Below are 12,356 nucleotides of genomic sequence, written 5' to 3'. Positions count from 1 at the left end.
CATCTTACATGCAATGCTCCGCGACCGCCACGCCCCCGGCCGTCGCCCGCCGCCGCCCGGCAGCAACCATGGCCGCGGCCATGTCGAGCTCAAAGTCGTGTGGCGGGGTGTGGCGCCGCGCCGGGTCAGCCACAGTCGCGTACACGACGATCTCGTCTTTCGCCGCCGCCGCCGTCGCAAACGGCTCGTCCGTCGGCGCCGCGTCGACCTCGAACGCCGTGTGCAGCCGCGCACCGTACACGTCCGCCGCCGACGCCTGGTCGTAGTAGTCGGCCAGCGCGGCCAGCCGGTCCCGGCGGCTGGCCGGCCCCGGCAGATCCGTCGCCGGCGCGTCCTCGACCGCCCGCGGCCGCGCAAACATGCGCTCCTGCAGCCCCGCCGTGTACGCGCAGGCCGACACCGCGCGCACGGTCCCGGCCGCGGCCCCGCCCGTCTCGCGCACCGGCAGCCGCGCGTGCTGGCACCACAGCTGCAGCGCGGCCAGCGTCCGGCGCAGATCGCCCGCGCACGCGTCCAGCAGCCCGCGCACGCTCGCCTTGTCCAGCATGTGCCCCTCGCACAGCGCGACCAGCCACGCCGCGTCCGCCAGCAGCCCGCGGTCCGCCGGCGCGCACGCAACCACGCTGCCGGGGTTGAACGCCGCGATGTCGTCCGGGATCGCGTCGCGGCTGGCCGCCGTCAGCACAATCGGCCGCTTGGACGTCTCGATGAAGCGCAGCACGGCCTGCCAGAACGCGCGGTCCTCGTCGTAGAGCACGTCCACGTGGCTGATGAGCAGGATCCCGTTCTGCGCCTCGTCGCTCTCGTCGCGGCCGCCGTGCACCAGCCGCGACTGGCTCATCTCGCCGACCTGCTCGAGAATGTCCTTGCCGCTGCGCCGCTGGCCGGCGTGGATCTCAAACACGTACATGCCGAGCTCGGCCGCGGCCGCGTACACGCTGGCCGTCTTGAGCGACCCGGGGCCGCCCGTCAGAAAGAGCACGTTCGAGTGCCGCGACGGCCGGTCCGACCGCGCCCGCATGCGCGCGTCCCGCGTCTGCACGGCCTTGCGCCGCCGCAGGTGCCGGCCCCGCACGACGTGCGGCGACTGCTGCCCGGCCGGCGCCGGCGCCAGCTCGTCCTCCGACGACGAGATCGGCTCGTGCTCGTACGCGGCCGGCTCCGAGTCCGAGTAGCAGATAAAGCCGTCGAGGGTGTCGTCGCGACGGCGGACCCGGCGCGCGGCCGCGGCCGCCTTCTGCGTCAGCGTGCGCGACCGGTCTGTGTTGGTCGTGCGCGCGACCAGCCACTTGCGCACGATCAGCGCGCTGTCGTCGCGCGCGAGGACCTGCCGCGCCTGCACGGGCGCGTACTTTGCGGCCCACGTCTGCTCCTCGCACTCGGCCAGGTCGAACGCCGACGGCCGTGGCAGACACTGCTCGACCAGGTACCCGAGGTACGGATGCCGGTCGAGAGCCACGTTCTGGGAGGCCAGCGCGGCCAGCTGGCTGGGCGTGACCATGTGCAGTGTGTCGGGCTCGGCGGCGGCTGCCGGGCCGGCCTCGAACGCGCGCACGAGCGCGACTGTCGACGCTAGCACGCTCTCGTGGCTGCCGATGCTGACTCCGGTGCCCTTGAGCTTGCGCTGCCGCCGGGGCCGGGACACGGCCGTCGCGCGTGCCAGTTCGGCCGCATCGGCGGCATGCACCGTCAGTTGCAGCCCAGGGCCCGGCCACGGCACGATCTCTGGCTCTGGCCGGCGGAAGAACTTGCGCGCGGCAGCGCGCTTGGCGGCGTCCGGCTTGGCGGCCGCCTCGCCGACCGTCGGCCCGGTCTTGACCTCTTCTGAGACGGTCTTGGTTTCTGGGCCGGTCTTGTCCTCGAGACTGGCCTTGGCCTCCGGACTGGCCCTGTCCTCCGCGCCGGCCTTGTCCCTGGCACCCTCGTCCCGCTCGTTTTTTTCTGTCGTCAGCGCGTCCACAGACACACGTACTGCCGAGAAAGAAGGGGTGGATGACCTTGGGCGCATCGCTCGTCAGATCAAACACCTTGTTCTTTTTGGCGACCTCGTCCACCGGCTTGGTTTCCTTTTGCTTGCGCTTGACCGACGTCTTTTGGAAGAAGTCGGCCGTGGCGGAGCGCGTGGGCGCTGGTGTGTGCGCCGTTTGGGCGGCCGTTTGAGCCGTTTGGGCTGGTTGAGCCGCTTGGGCCGTTTGGGCTGCTGCTGCCGCCGCCGCTGTCGCGAAGAACGTCGTCAACGGCACCGTCGACGGCTTGGCCTTGGCCGGCCGGCCGCGGCGTCGCGGCTCGGCCTCGGCAAAGCGTCTGAGCAGCTCCGGCGACAGCCGTAGGACCACAACCCGGCTCTGCGCGTCAGAGACGGTCGATTTCGGCGAGCACGGCTCCGAGGACATGTAGATCGACGACGCCGACGACGGCTGCGGGCTGGCCAGGCTGAGCCCGGTCGTGTCTGGCGCCGCGGTCGTGCACGAGACGGTGGTCACGTCGGCGACCTCGGCAGCGTCGGCAGACGCGTCGAGAGGTCCATCGGCAGCCAGGCCGACGGCACCGACGGGCTCCGGGGCTGCGGCCTCCGGCTCTAGCTCGGCCGCGGCCTCCGGCTCGTCGCCAGCCTTGATCGACCACAGCTTGAACAGCGTACTGCCGGCGGGTTCGCTTTTCTTGCGCGCGCGCTGGCTCTTGCGGCGCCTGTGTTTGCGCGGCTCTTCTGCTGGCGATTCGAGTGCCGGCCCTGGCGCAGCGAGCGTCGACTGCAGCGCCACCGGCTCCGCCGGCAGCCCCAGCAGCCCGTAAGGCTGCGTCGGCAGCAGCGGCTCCGCCAGCGCCGTCGCCATCGCCAGCGCCGTCGCGCCCTCCGGCTCCATCACCGGCGGCAGCGCGCCGCCAGTCGGCACACCGTAAAACGCGTCCAGCTCGTTCAGCGCGATGGTCTCCTCCACGGTCGTGTCGTCCGACTCGGCCGCCGCCGCGTAGCTCGCGCTCACCGAAAAGCTGTCTTCGTACGTCGGCTCTGAGTCCTCGGCCGGCCCGGCCACGGCAAAGACGAATTGCGTCGGGCCCGGCGTCTGGTCCGCCGGCGAGCCCGCGCGGACTGGCATGGCCAGCATGCGGCGCTCGCTCGCTCGTCACGCGGCCCGCTGCTGGCGCAGGCGCCTGGCGGCGTCAGTCGGCCGTGGGCGCTGTTGTGCCGTCTGCCGGCCGTGTCGCGGCCGCGAGGTGATCCGTGTGCGTCTCGCGGGCCTTGGCTCGCGTGTTCTGCGTCAGCGTGGCCGCGCCGGACGTACCTGCGCGTGCTCTGGCGCCCGGCTGCGTGGGGTGCGGGTGTGGACGGTGCGCTGGCGCGTCGAGGCGAGTCAAGCGAAAACGCGTCTTGGGGCTGGGAGCCACGAGCCGCACGTGGTGCGGCGCCACGCGTTCAGCCGCACGCGGTGCGGCGCACGGCCGCGCCGCACACGGTGCGGCGCCACGCCGCGCCGCAGGTGATCGGATGAATGTCTATTTTATGCTGCAACTCCAAAATACACCACTGCTACCAAACTACCCACGAAAGACAAACTAAACACAACAAGAGGAAGGGACATGGCCCAGACAACGTCCAGGCTGGTGCTCGTGGTGTCCGTGGAGCACAGCAGCGACCGTCGCGGTCTTTTCAGTTCAATGCGACCCACGGCGTAATCAAGTGCACAAAACTGCCGAGACATCCAAAATGTACAGCCACAGGGCCGGTATGATGGGCATGAAATAGGGATAGATGACGGAACATGACATAAATGCAGGCCACCGGCCTACGAGGCCGACGTCGGGACCTCGCTGATCTCGTTGCTGAGCACCTTCCAGTTCTCGGCGAAGAGCTCCGAGTACTTCAAGCGCTCCTGCGCGTAGTCCTGGAACAGCCTGGGGTCAGCGCCGTCGCGCGCGCGTACTTACTTGGCCACCTTGTACTTGGTCTGCTCAAAGTACGTGATCTCGTCACGCATGCACTCCTTGATCAGCCACGTGCGCGTGGTCTGCTCGTTGATGGTCTCCTTGTCGCGCACGACCGCGAGCTCGATGCGCTCGATGTCGCTCGGCCGGATGTCGGACCGGCCGCGGATCTGCGACAGCCGCGCCTCGTTGTTCGAGATCCGGCGCTCGAGATACGGGATCTGGTTGATGTCGAGCTTCTCCTTGCGGTCGAAGAGCTCCTTGACCGAGATCAGGTTGTCGCGGTGGCGCTTGAAGTCCTCGAGCACGCCGATCTCCCAGCCGCGCGACTCGTCCTCGAGCAGCGTCTGCGCGTTCGACAGGTACTTGGACACGTTCTTGAGCCCGTCCGTGATCAGCGTCAGGTCGTTGTCCGAGCCCTCGACGGACGAGTACGTCTTGGACGTGGCATCCTGCAGCGACGACATGGCGTTCGCAAACCGCTTGTGGTCCGCGGCGACCGACTCCTGCCGCTTCTCCATCTTGTCGATCAGCAGACAGAGGTGGGTGTAGATCTCGGCCTCCTGCTTGACGCCCTCCTTGACGTCCTCCCACCGCTCGGTCTCGCGCTCGTTCCAGGACTCGATCAGTCCGTCCGGGATCGACCGGCCGACGAACTCCTCCTCGACCGAGACCGACGCCTGCTTGCGCCACACGACCAGCTCGGTCGGCACCGTCAGGAACATCACCACGAGCTGCTCACGCGACAGCACCGGGTGCCGCACGAGCTCGTTGATGAACCGCGACAGACCCCGCCGCCGGCGCTCGAGAAAGAAGTCGTCCGACGACAGATAGTGCCCGTTCACAGCGAACCGCTTCGGGGGGAGCAGCGGCAGCAGCCGGAACGGATACCTCTTGTACAGGCAGTTGAGCAGCCACACAAAGTCGCTGTACCGCCGCACGACCCGCTGGCCGCCCCGGCCAGCCGACCCGTCCGCCGTCTGCGCCGTGCCGCCCTCGAGCAGGTAGTTGACGTGCCGGAAGATGAGCACGCCCTCCTTCTCGGGGATGATCGACACCTTGATTTTGTCCTGCTCGTGCGCGTCGTAGTACGGCGTCTCGCGCGTGTACGGGAACGAAGGCACCGGCGCGTCCGCGTACGTGCCCGCGCCGACCGCCGGCTGCGCGGCGTCGTCGTCCTCCGAGTCGTCGTCTTCGGCGATGTTGCCGCCGCGCGGCGTGTCGTCGAACAGCGCCGAGTTGCGTGCCATATCGTCGTAGTCCCGGCCGAGCATGGCCGCGTACCGGCTGCTGGACCCGTACCCGTTCGACCCGTACGGGTTCGACGTGTACGTGTTGGTCGCGTAGGTGCTGTTGGACGAGTAGTTGTTCGACGCATACGTCGTGGTCGAGTACGTGTTGGTCGTAAACGTGCTCGAGCCGTAGTCGTTCTCCGGCGGCGACGACGCCCACGGGTCCGCGCCCGCAGGCGACACCGGCGACGGCGGCGTCATCGCCGTCGGTGGCACTGACGCCGTGCTGGTCGTCGAGATCGGCACCGGTACCGACGTCGCCAGAGGCGCCTCGCGCACCGGCGCCGTCATGTACGCCTGCCGCAGCGGCGCCTGCTGCGGCTGCTGCCGCTGGGCGCGCGGCGCCTGCTGCGGCACCTGCGCGGGGATCTGCGGCGGCAGCGACCGGTTCGCAATATCCTTGGCCACCGGCCGCGGCGCCGTGGCCGGCACAATCGGCACCGACTTGTGCCGGTGCGGCGGCGCCCGCAGCCGCAGGTTCGGCAGCGAGTACCGCCGGCTGTCGATCGCGTCCAGGCCGAAGTCGTCTTCGCCCTCCTGGGCCAGACCGACCATCGTCATCGCCGTGTTCCACGTGCCGCGGTCGATGCGGTTGTCCGGCTTGTTGCGGATGACCATGTTCATGATCCGGTCTGCCGCGCCGTCTGCCAGCCCCGCGCGGTCGATCACCGCACGCAGCGCAGCCGCCGTCACGACACCACCGGCCGGCTCCGACTGCTCGAAAGCATCCGCGTAGATCGGCGGAATCGTCACGCCGTCCAGGATGTTGCTGATCGTCGGCTTGGGCGTCGACCGCGGCGCAGGCAGCGACCACGGGTCGCCACCGTCCGACCCAAACAGGCTGTCGTTGGCCGCGGCCACGGACTGGTACGCGTTCTCCACCGCACCAAAGATGGCGCTGCGGCTGGGCGCCGCCGCAGCGGCCGCGCCAAAGGCGTTGCGCGGGATGTAGTCGTCACCGAAGAGAGACATGTCTGGCGGTCAGCAGCTGAGAGGTTGCGTGGAGCGGGATGGCGAGGTGCGGACAAAAGCGACGGCAGGAGGCGCAGGAGGCCGCGCAATAGTGAGCCGCACAACGTGCGGCTCCGAGGCAGCGAGCCGCACGAGCCGCACACACCCGGCCACCGGTCGCCGCCAAATCGGCGCGCCGGCCGCCGTCACCGCCGTCCGTCCGCCGCCGTCGCCATGCCCGGCACCGCCTGTCGTGCGCGCGTGCGCCGGCCGTCTCCACTCTCGGCGGTCGCGGGTCCACTCACCTTGTGCGTGCAATTTCGCCGTCACCCTCACGCTCGCAACGTCCGTTTCTGCCGAGTGAACCTGGTACGACTGGCCCCGTTCAGAAAATGTCCACGGTCAGAAGGTGGAGTGGATGGTAATCGACAGGATGGCTGTTTGATATACCTCTAAGCTGTGCCCGACGTCCAGATGGAAGACACCAATTGAGAGGAGGAGAACTAGTGACGGTTGTGGATAAACCGACGGACTCTTATCAGGAGTCGCTAACTACATATAGGCGCTGCCATTCCTGGGTCCCAGCGGATGGCCTACTGGCACTCACCAATGTGGATCTACAAGCGAGCCGCGGGTCGGCCCGCGGCGGCCACCGCCGGCTGCAGGGACGTAGGCCGCTGGCGCAGCGCCGGCACCGCCCAGCCGGCGCACGTAGGGGGGGTCGGCTCGCGAGCACGCGCCGGCGCCGCGACGTCCTGCGGCAGACGGAAGCCGCGGGTCGGAGTCACAGCCGCGGATCACAAGGGCGGCTGAGCGCGGACGCATGCAGACGCGGGTCGGTGCAGTGTCATGCGGGTCGACGCGGGTCGGCGCGGGTCGCGCGATCAGCGCGCCCCCGATCGCGATCGCGGCTCGCCTCCGGCGGGTCGCGCGCGGTCTAGGGGACCCGCGGCCGTGGTCTACGGTCCCGGCAGCCGCGGCGCGGCCCGTGCGGGCGGGTCGCCGACGGCCGCCGGACGGAGATCGACCTGCGCGGCCTGTGCCGGCCGCCGGCCGCGCGCCCCGGCCGCGCGCGCCGCGCCAGCAGACGCTGCGCCTGCACGCGCGGCCGTCGCTCCGGCTGCCAGCGGCCCCGCAGGCACAGACCTCGCGGCTATCGCGCGATACTGGGTCGAGATACGGCATCGGACCCACCCAGTGGCGGGACGGGTAACCGCGCGACTACCCGGCCGCGGCAGGCAGAGTTACCCGGAATATCGCGAGTCACCCGGCCACGTGCTTACCCGGCCGCGCGCTGAATTTTCTTCCCGCGCACCGGCCCAAGACCACCAACAATGGCTGAATACGAATCCACGGCGGACCAACTGGACGACTCGACCGTCAACGAGCCGCTCGATCTCGTCCGGCTCTCGCTTGACGAGCGCGTCTTTGTCAAGCTGCGCGGCGATCGCGAGCTGCGTGGCCGTCTGCACGTAAGTCCCTGCTCGGGCGCGCTGACCCCAGGCCTACGACTCGCACTGCAACCTGGTTCTCGGCGACGTTGAGGAAACCATCTACACCGTGGACGAGGACGAGGCCGACAACATCAAGGTACGTGTGTTTGCGGCTGCGCTGACGCCAGGTGCTCAAGAAGAAGAGCGAGATGCTGTTTGTGCGCGGCGACGCCGTCGTGCTCATCAGCCCGCCGTCCCGGACTTAGACCGGCTGGCGCCCGCGGCGACCTTCTGTATAATATTGTAATGAAAAGTCACTGCATTGCCTTGATACGGGAAGATGGGATGGAGACGATGGGGTTGATCGGGCGACAGCACGGTTCGACGTGCGATCCGAGCTGGTGCGGATGCGATCGGGGCGCGGTGTGATCGGCGGCAGACCAGACGTGATTCGACCTGTGGGGGGTGCTATTGAGCGCTGTGGCGGTGCGATCCGGCCCGCCGCGCCGACCGGCCGCGGGTCACGCTGGCCGCAGTCGCCGGGTCGGGTACTATGCGTACCGAAGTACCCCTGTGCGAGCGTGCCCGTCTCGGGTACCGCGCGGACTGTACCGGTACCTCTGCCGTGCGCGTGACGTCGGCTCCTGACGCATGACGCAGCATGTCTGTGCAACCCTGTCTGTGCCGCCCTGCGTGACTGCGATTCGCGCTTGTTTGTGTCACCTCACCGCATCAACACGTAGACTGTCCACAGAGGCCCGTCAGCGCGAGAGACGCCTCCTCCGCTGCCTCCGTCTCGACCGGCGCAGACCGCCGTCGACCGGGCCCGGTTGCTGCCGTCAGGTCCCAGAGGTGCCAGAGGTCCCAGCGACTCCCACCACTGCACCCCGCCGCACGTCTGGTCCCAACGCGGCCACTGCCCCCTGAGCGATCCCAAGAAAATTTTTGTCAAGCGCACGACAGTGACCGGCCAACACATCGCCTCCACAGCAGCACAGTCGAGCGCAGTGCCAGCCGATCGCAGGAACCATTCTAGCATAGTTGCATCACCCGAATCGACGGCACCGAGCGCCATGTCGAAGGAATACGACTCGGACTCGGACTCGGACATGTCGGAGTCCGCCTCGGGGCGGACTTCGGTCCTCCTGGGTGTCCCGGACGAGGAGGTCCTGGACACGCCGACGGCGTTTGACACACGGATCGGCGGCCAGCCGGTAAGTCGGGCGGTGGGGCGCCCGCGCTGACGACAGATATGGCTGCAGGGAACGGCCGCGGACGGCCAGCTGGGCCTGTGCAAGGTTTGCGGCGGCGCCATGGCGATGCTGCTGCAGGTCAACGCGGCGCTCGAGGACACCACATACGAGCGCATGATCTACGTGTTCACGTGCCGCAACAAAAAGTGCCGCCGCAAGGAGGGCTCCGTGCGGGCGTTCCGGGGCGTTCTGCGCGATCTGGCCAAGGAGGCCGAGACCACGGCGGCGGCCGAGGCCGAGGCCCGGGCGGCGGCCGAGGCCAAGGCCCAGGCGGCGGCCGCGCCCAAACCGGCGGTGGGCAGCATGATCTTCGGCGACTCGTCGTTCGGGTCGGCGGCCAGCCCGTTCGGCGCAGCACCGTTTGGCGCCGGCCCGAGCCCGTTCGCCAAGCCGGCTGCGGCCGAGCCCGCGGCCGACCTCGCCCAGTCGTTCGCCGACAAGCTCAAGGTGGGCCTGGCCGAGCCGGCGGCGGCTGCGCCGGCGCAGCCGTGGCAGACCGTCGCGGACCCGTACTCGTCGTTCTACCTCTACGTCGAGTCGGAGGTGCTCTCGAACGAGCCCGACAAGGAGGTGGCCGCGCTGGCTGCGCAGGCCGAGGCGCTGGCGGCCGACGGCGCCGGGCCCAGCGGCGGCGACGAATGGTCGGCCGTGCCCGAGTCGTCCGGCGGGCTCGCCATCGACCACACGTTCCAGAAGTTCGCGGACCTGGTCAACGAGAACCCCGACCAGGTCGTCCGGTACGAGCGCGGCGGCGCGCCGGTGCTCTACTCCAAGACGGACGCGCTCGCCAAGAAGCTGGCGGCCGGCGGCGGCTACTCGGCGGGCCATCTGCCGGCGTGCCCGCGGTGCCGGTCGCACCGCGTGTTTGAGCTGCAGCTGATGCCGTACCTGATCGAGTACCTCGAGGACAAGTCCGGCGTCGACATCCTCAACGGCATGGAGTGGGGCACCATCATGGTCGGCACGTGCATGCGCGACTGCGTGCCGCCCCTGGACGGCCACGTCGGCTACGTCGAGGAATGGGTCGGCGTGCAGTGGGAGGAGATCAAGTAGTGTATATAAGCGAATCTAGTATGTACATTCACAGGTACCGCTTCACGGCGGTCTCGGTGATGGCCTGGACGGTCATGCCCTCGTCGAAGGCCTCCCAGTCCTTGAGCGAGAGGCCGCACTCGGAGCCCTTCTTGGCCTCGGCGATCTCCGCCTTGAGGTGGCGCAGCGTGTCGACTGCGCCCTCGAACACTGTGGCGCCCGCGGCCGTCTGCACGCGCACGCGCGCGCTCTTGGCGATCGACCCGTTGAGCACCCGGCAGCCCGCGATCTTCTTGGGCTTGCCGCGGTCCATGATCGTGAACACGCCGCGGATCTCGGCCTCGCCGACGACCTCGGTCTTGATGATCGGCGCCAGCTCGGCCGACAGCCGCGCGGTCACGTCCTCGATCAGGTGGTAGATGACCGTGTGCCGGGCAAGGTCGATCTTGAGCCGCGCGGCCTTGGCCACGACGTCCTTGTCGGGCTTGACGTGGAAGCACAGCACGGCCGCGCCGGCCGCGTGCGCCAGCTCGACGTCGCTCTCGGTCGGGCTGCCGACGCCGGCCGAGAGCACGCCGACGTGGACCTCGTCGTTGCCGAGGGCCTCGATGGCGTCGACGATGGCCTCGGCCGAGCCCGACACGTCCGAGCGCACGATGAAGTTGAGCCGGGTCGGGCCGTCGTCGGCGGCGGGCTCGGGCCGGGCCGCGCGCGCGCCCGCGCCGGCCTCGGCCGCCTCGGCCTGCTGCCGGCGCTCGGCCCGGCGCTTCTCGTTGATGACGTCGATGTCCTTCATCTCGCGCAGGTGCCGCAGCCGCGACTCGCGGTACTCGACCACGTCCTTGGCCGCGCGCTCGCTCTTGGCCTCGAGGACCTCGTCGCCGGCCTCGGGCAGCGTCTTCCAGCCGTCGACCTCGACCGCGTGGCCGGGCCCGGCCGTCTTGAGCGGCTTGCCGTTCTCGTCGCGCAGCGAGCGCACGCGCGCGCGGCACGTGCCCGCGACGAGCTCGCAGCCCGCCTTGAGCACGCCCCGCCGCACGAGCACCGTCGCGACGTTGCCCCGGCCCTTCTTCATCACCGACTCGAGCACCCAGCCCTCGGCCGCGCACTGCTGCGGCGCGCGGTAGTCCTGGATCTCGGACAGCGTCACGATCGCGTCCTCGAGCGTGTCGATGCCCTGGCCCGTCAGCCCGGACACGCGCACGACCTGCGTCTCGCCGCCGTAGTCCTCGATGTCGATGTCGTTCGCGGCCAGGTCGCTCAGCACCCGCGGAATGTCCACGTTGGGCTTGTCGACCTTGTTGATGGCCACGATCATCGGCACGCCGGCCGCCTTGGCGTGCTTGATGGCCTCCTTGGTCTGCGGCATGATCGAGTCGTCGGCGGCGACGACGAGGACGACGATGTCGGTGATGTTGGCGCCGCGCTGCCGCATCTTGAGGAACGCCGAGTGCCCGGGCGTGTCCAGGAACGTGATGGTCTTGCCGGACGCGAGCCCGACCGAGAACGCGCCGATGTGCTGCGTGATGCCGCCGTGCTCGCCGGCGACGATCGACGACTTGCGCAGGTAGTCCAGGATCGTGGTCTTGCCGTGGTCGACGTGGCCCATGATGGTCACGATCGGCGGCCGCTCGGGGAACCCGGACATGTCGGCCTCGACTGCGGCCGGGAGGAGGTCCTTGGCCTCGTCCTCGTCCTCGATCGGCTCGAAATTGTATTCGGTCGCGATCAGCCCGGACGTCTCAAAGTCGAGCACTGCCGTCAGCGCGCCCGCCCGCTGCCTTACCGTGGTCGTTGCCGAGGTGCTCGAACCCGAGCTCGCGCATCTTGCGCGTCAGATGTTCTGGCGTCAGCGGGCCCGGCCGTGCACTTACCGACGCGGACGCCGAGGAGCTTTGAGAGGTTCACGATCGTGATGAACTTGGGCAGGTGGATGCTGACGGCCGCGGCCTTGAGCTTGACGGGGTTGAGCTTGCGCTGCGTGCGCTGCGTCGGCTGCATCGGCACGGCGTCGTCTGTGCGCGCGAAGCCGGTCAGCCCGCCGCGCCGGTCCTGCCGCGGGCCGCCGGCGGCGGGCTTGGCCGCGCGCGGCGCGCGGGCGCCCTGCGGCGGCCGCGACGGGCCCGACGCTCCGGCTGCTGGCCGCGGAGCGCCCGGCGCACCGACAGGCGCCTGCGCGGCTCCGCTGGGCCGCGGTTTCGTCGGCGGCCGGCTGCGCGGCGATCCGTCTCGAGGAGGTCCGGTCGGCCGAGGCCCTCGGGGCGGACGCGGGCTAGCTGCGTCGCGGGGACCGTCGCGTGCTCCGGGAGGCCCCTTGGGCCGCCACGGGCCCTTGGCCGGCCCGCGCGGCGCGCCACCAGCCGGCCGAGACGGCGCATTGGTCGAATTGGTCGAATAGACCGCACCGGGGGCGTTCACGCACCGCGTGCGCGCCACAGTCGGCGCTGCCACTGGCCGCACACAGCGACTCT

The 12,356-nt window shown here is 69.7% G+C and overlaps 5 protein-coding genes across 5 annotated transcripts; 2 read left to right on the top strand and 3 right to left on the bottom strand.

The window, feature by feature from the left end:
- Positions 1 to 4: 4 nt before the first annotated feature.
- V1510DRAFT_358369 (uncharacterized protein) lies at positions 5 to 1,504 on the bottom strand (the record flags this gene model as incomplete). The annotated part of the gene is made up of 1 exon (XM_066930910.1): positions 5 to 1,504. A coding segment is annotated over one exon (1,500 nt), but the record flags the coding sequence as incomplete, so codon positions are not given.
- A 1,972-nt stretch (positions 1,505 to 3,476) lies between these two features.
- V1510DRAFT_409235 (uncharacterized protein) lies at positions 3,477 to 6,353 on the bottom strand. The gene is made up of 2 exons (XM_066932553.1): positions 3,928 to 6,353; positions 3,477 to 3,894 (listed from the first exon to the last, which is right to left on the bottom strand). Exons 1-2 carry the CDS (start codon positions 6,186 to 6,188, stop codon positions 3,786 to 3,788), a joined length of 2,370 nt encoding a protein of 789 aa, XP_066791798.1. The 5' UTR covers positions 6,189 to 6,353; the 3' UTR covers positions 3,477 to 3,785.
- A 1,148-nt stretch (positions 6,354 to 7,501) lies between these two features.
- On the top strand, positions 7,502 to 7,866 carry V1510DRAFT_424497 (uncharacterized protein; the record flags this gene model as incomplete). Its single annotated transcript, XM_066935095.1, has 3 exons — positions 7,502 to 7,639; positions 7,671 to 7,757; positions 7,789 to 7,866. 3 exons carry the CDS (start codon positions 7,502 to 7,504, stop codon positions 7,864 to 7,866), a joined length of 303 nt encoding a protein of 100 aa, XP_066791797.1.
- An 843-nt stretch (positions 7,867 to 8,709) lies between these two features.
- On the top strand, positions 8,710 to 9,906 carry V1510DRAFT_358895 (programmed cell death protein 2; the record flags this gene model as incomplete). Its single annotated transcript, XM_066930948.1, has 2 exons — positions 8,710 to 8,814; positions 8,851 to 9,906. 2 exons carry the CDS (start codon positions 8,710 to 8,712, stop codon positions 9,904 to 9,906), a joined length of 1,161 nt encoding a protein of 386 aa, XP_066791796.1.
- Positions 9,907 to 9,934: 28 nt separating this feature from the next.
- Positions 9,935 to 11,886, bottom strand: V1510DRAFT_358995 (uncharacterized protein; the record flags this gene model as incomplete). Its single annotated transcript, XM_066930953.1, has 3 exons — positions 9,935 to 11,640; positions 11,672 to 11,728; positions 11,760 to 11,886. The coding sequence occupies 3 exons, from the start codon at positions 11,884 to 11,886 to the stop codon at positions 9,935 to 9,937; spliced, it is 1,890 nt and encodes a 629-aa protein (XP_066791795.1).
- Between the last annotated feature and the right edge of the window lie 470 nt (positions 11,887 to 12,356).

The sequence above is a fragment of the Dipodascopsis tothii genome, assembly GCF_038497935.1.
Source record: "Dipodascopsis tothii strain CBS 759.85 unplaced genomic scaffold V1510scaffold_1, whole genome shotgun sequence".
NCBI classification, from domain to species: Eukaryota; Fungi; Ascomycota; class Lipomycetes; order Lipomycetales; family Lipomycetaceae; genus Neoaidaea; species Neoaidaea tothii.
This window is presented reverse-complemented; position numbering and strand designations above follow the sequence as displayed.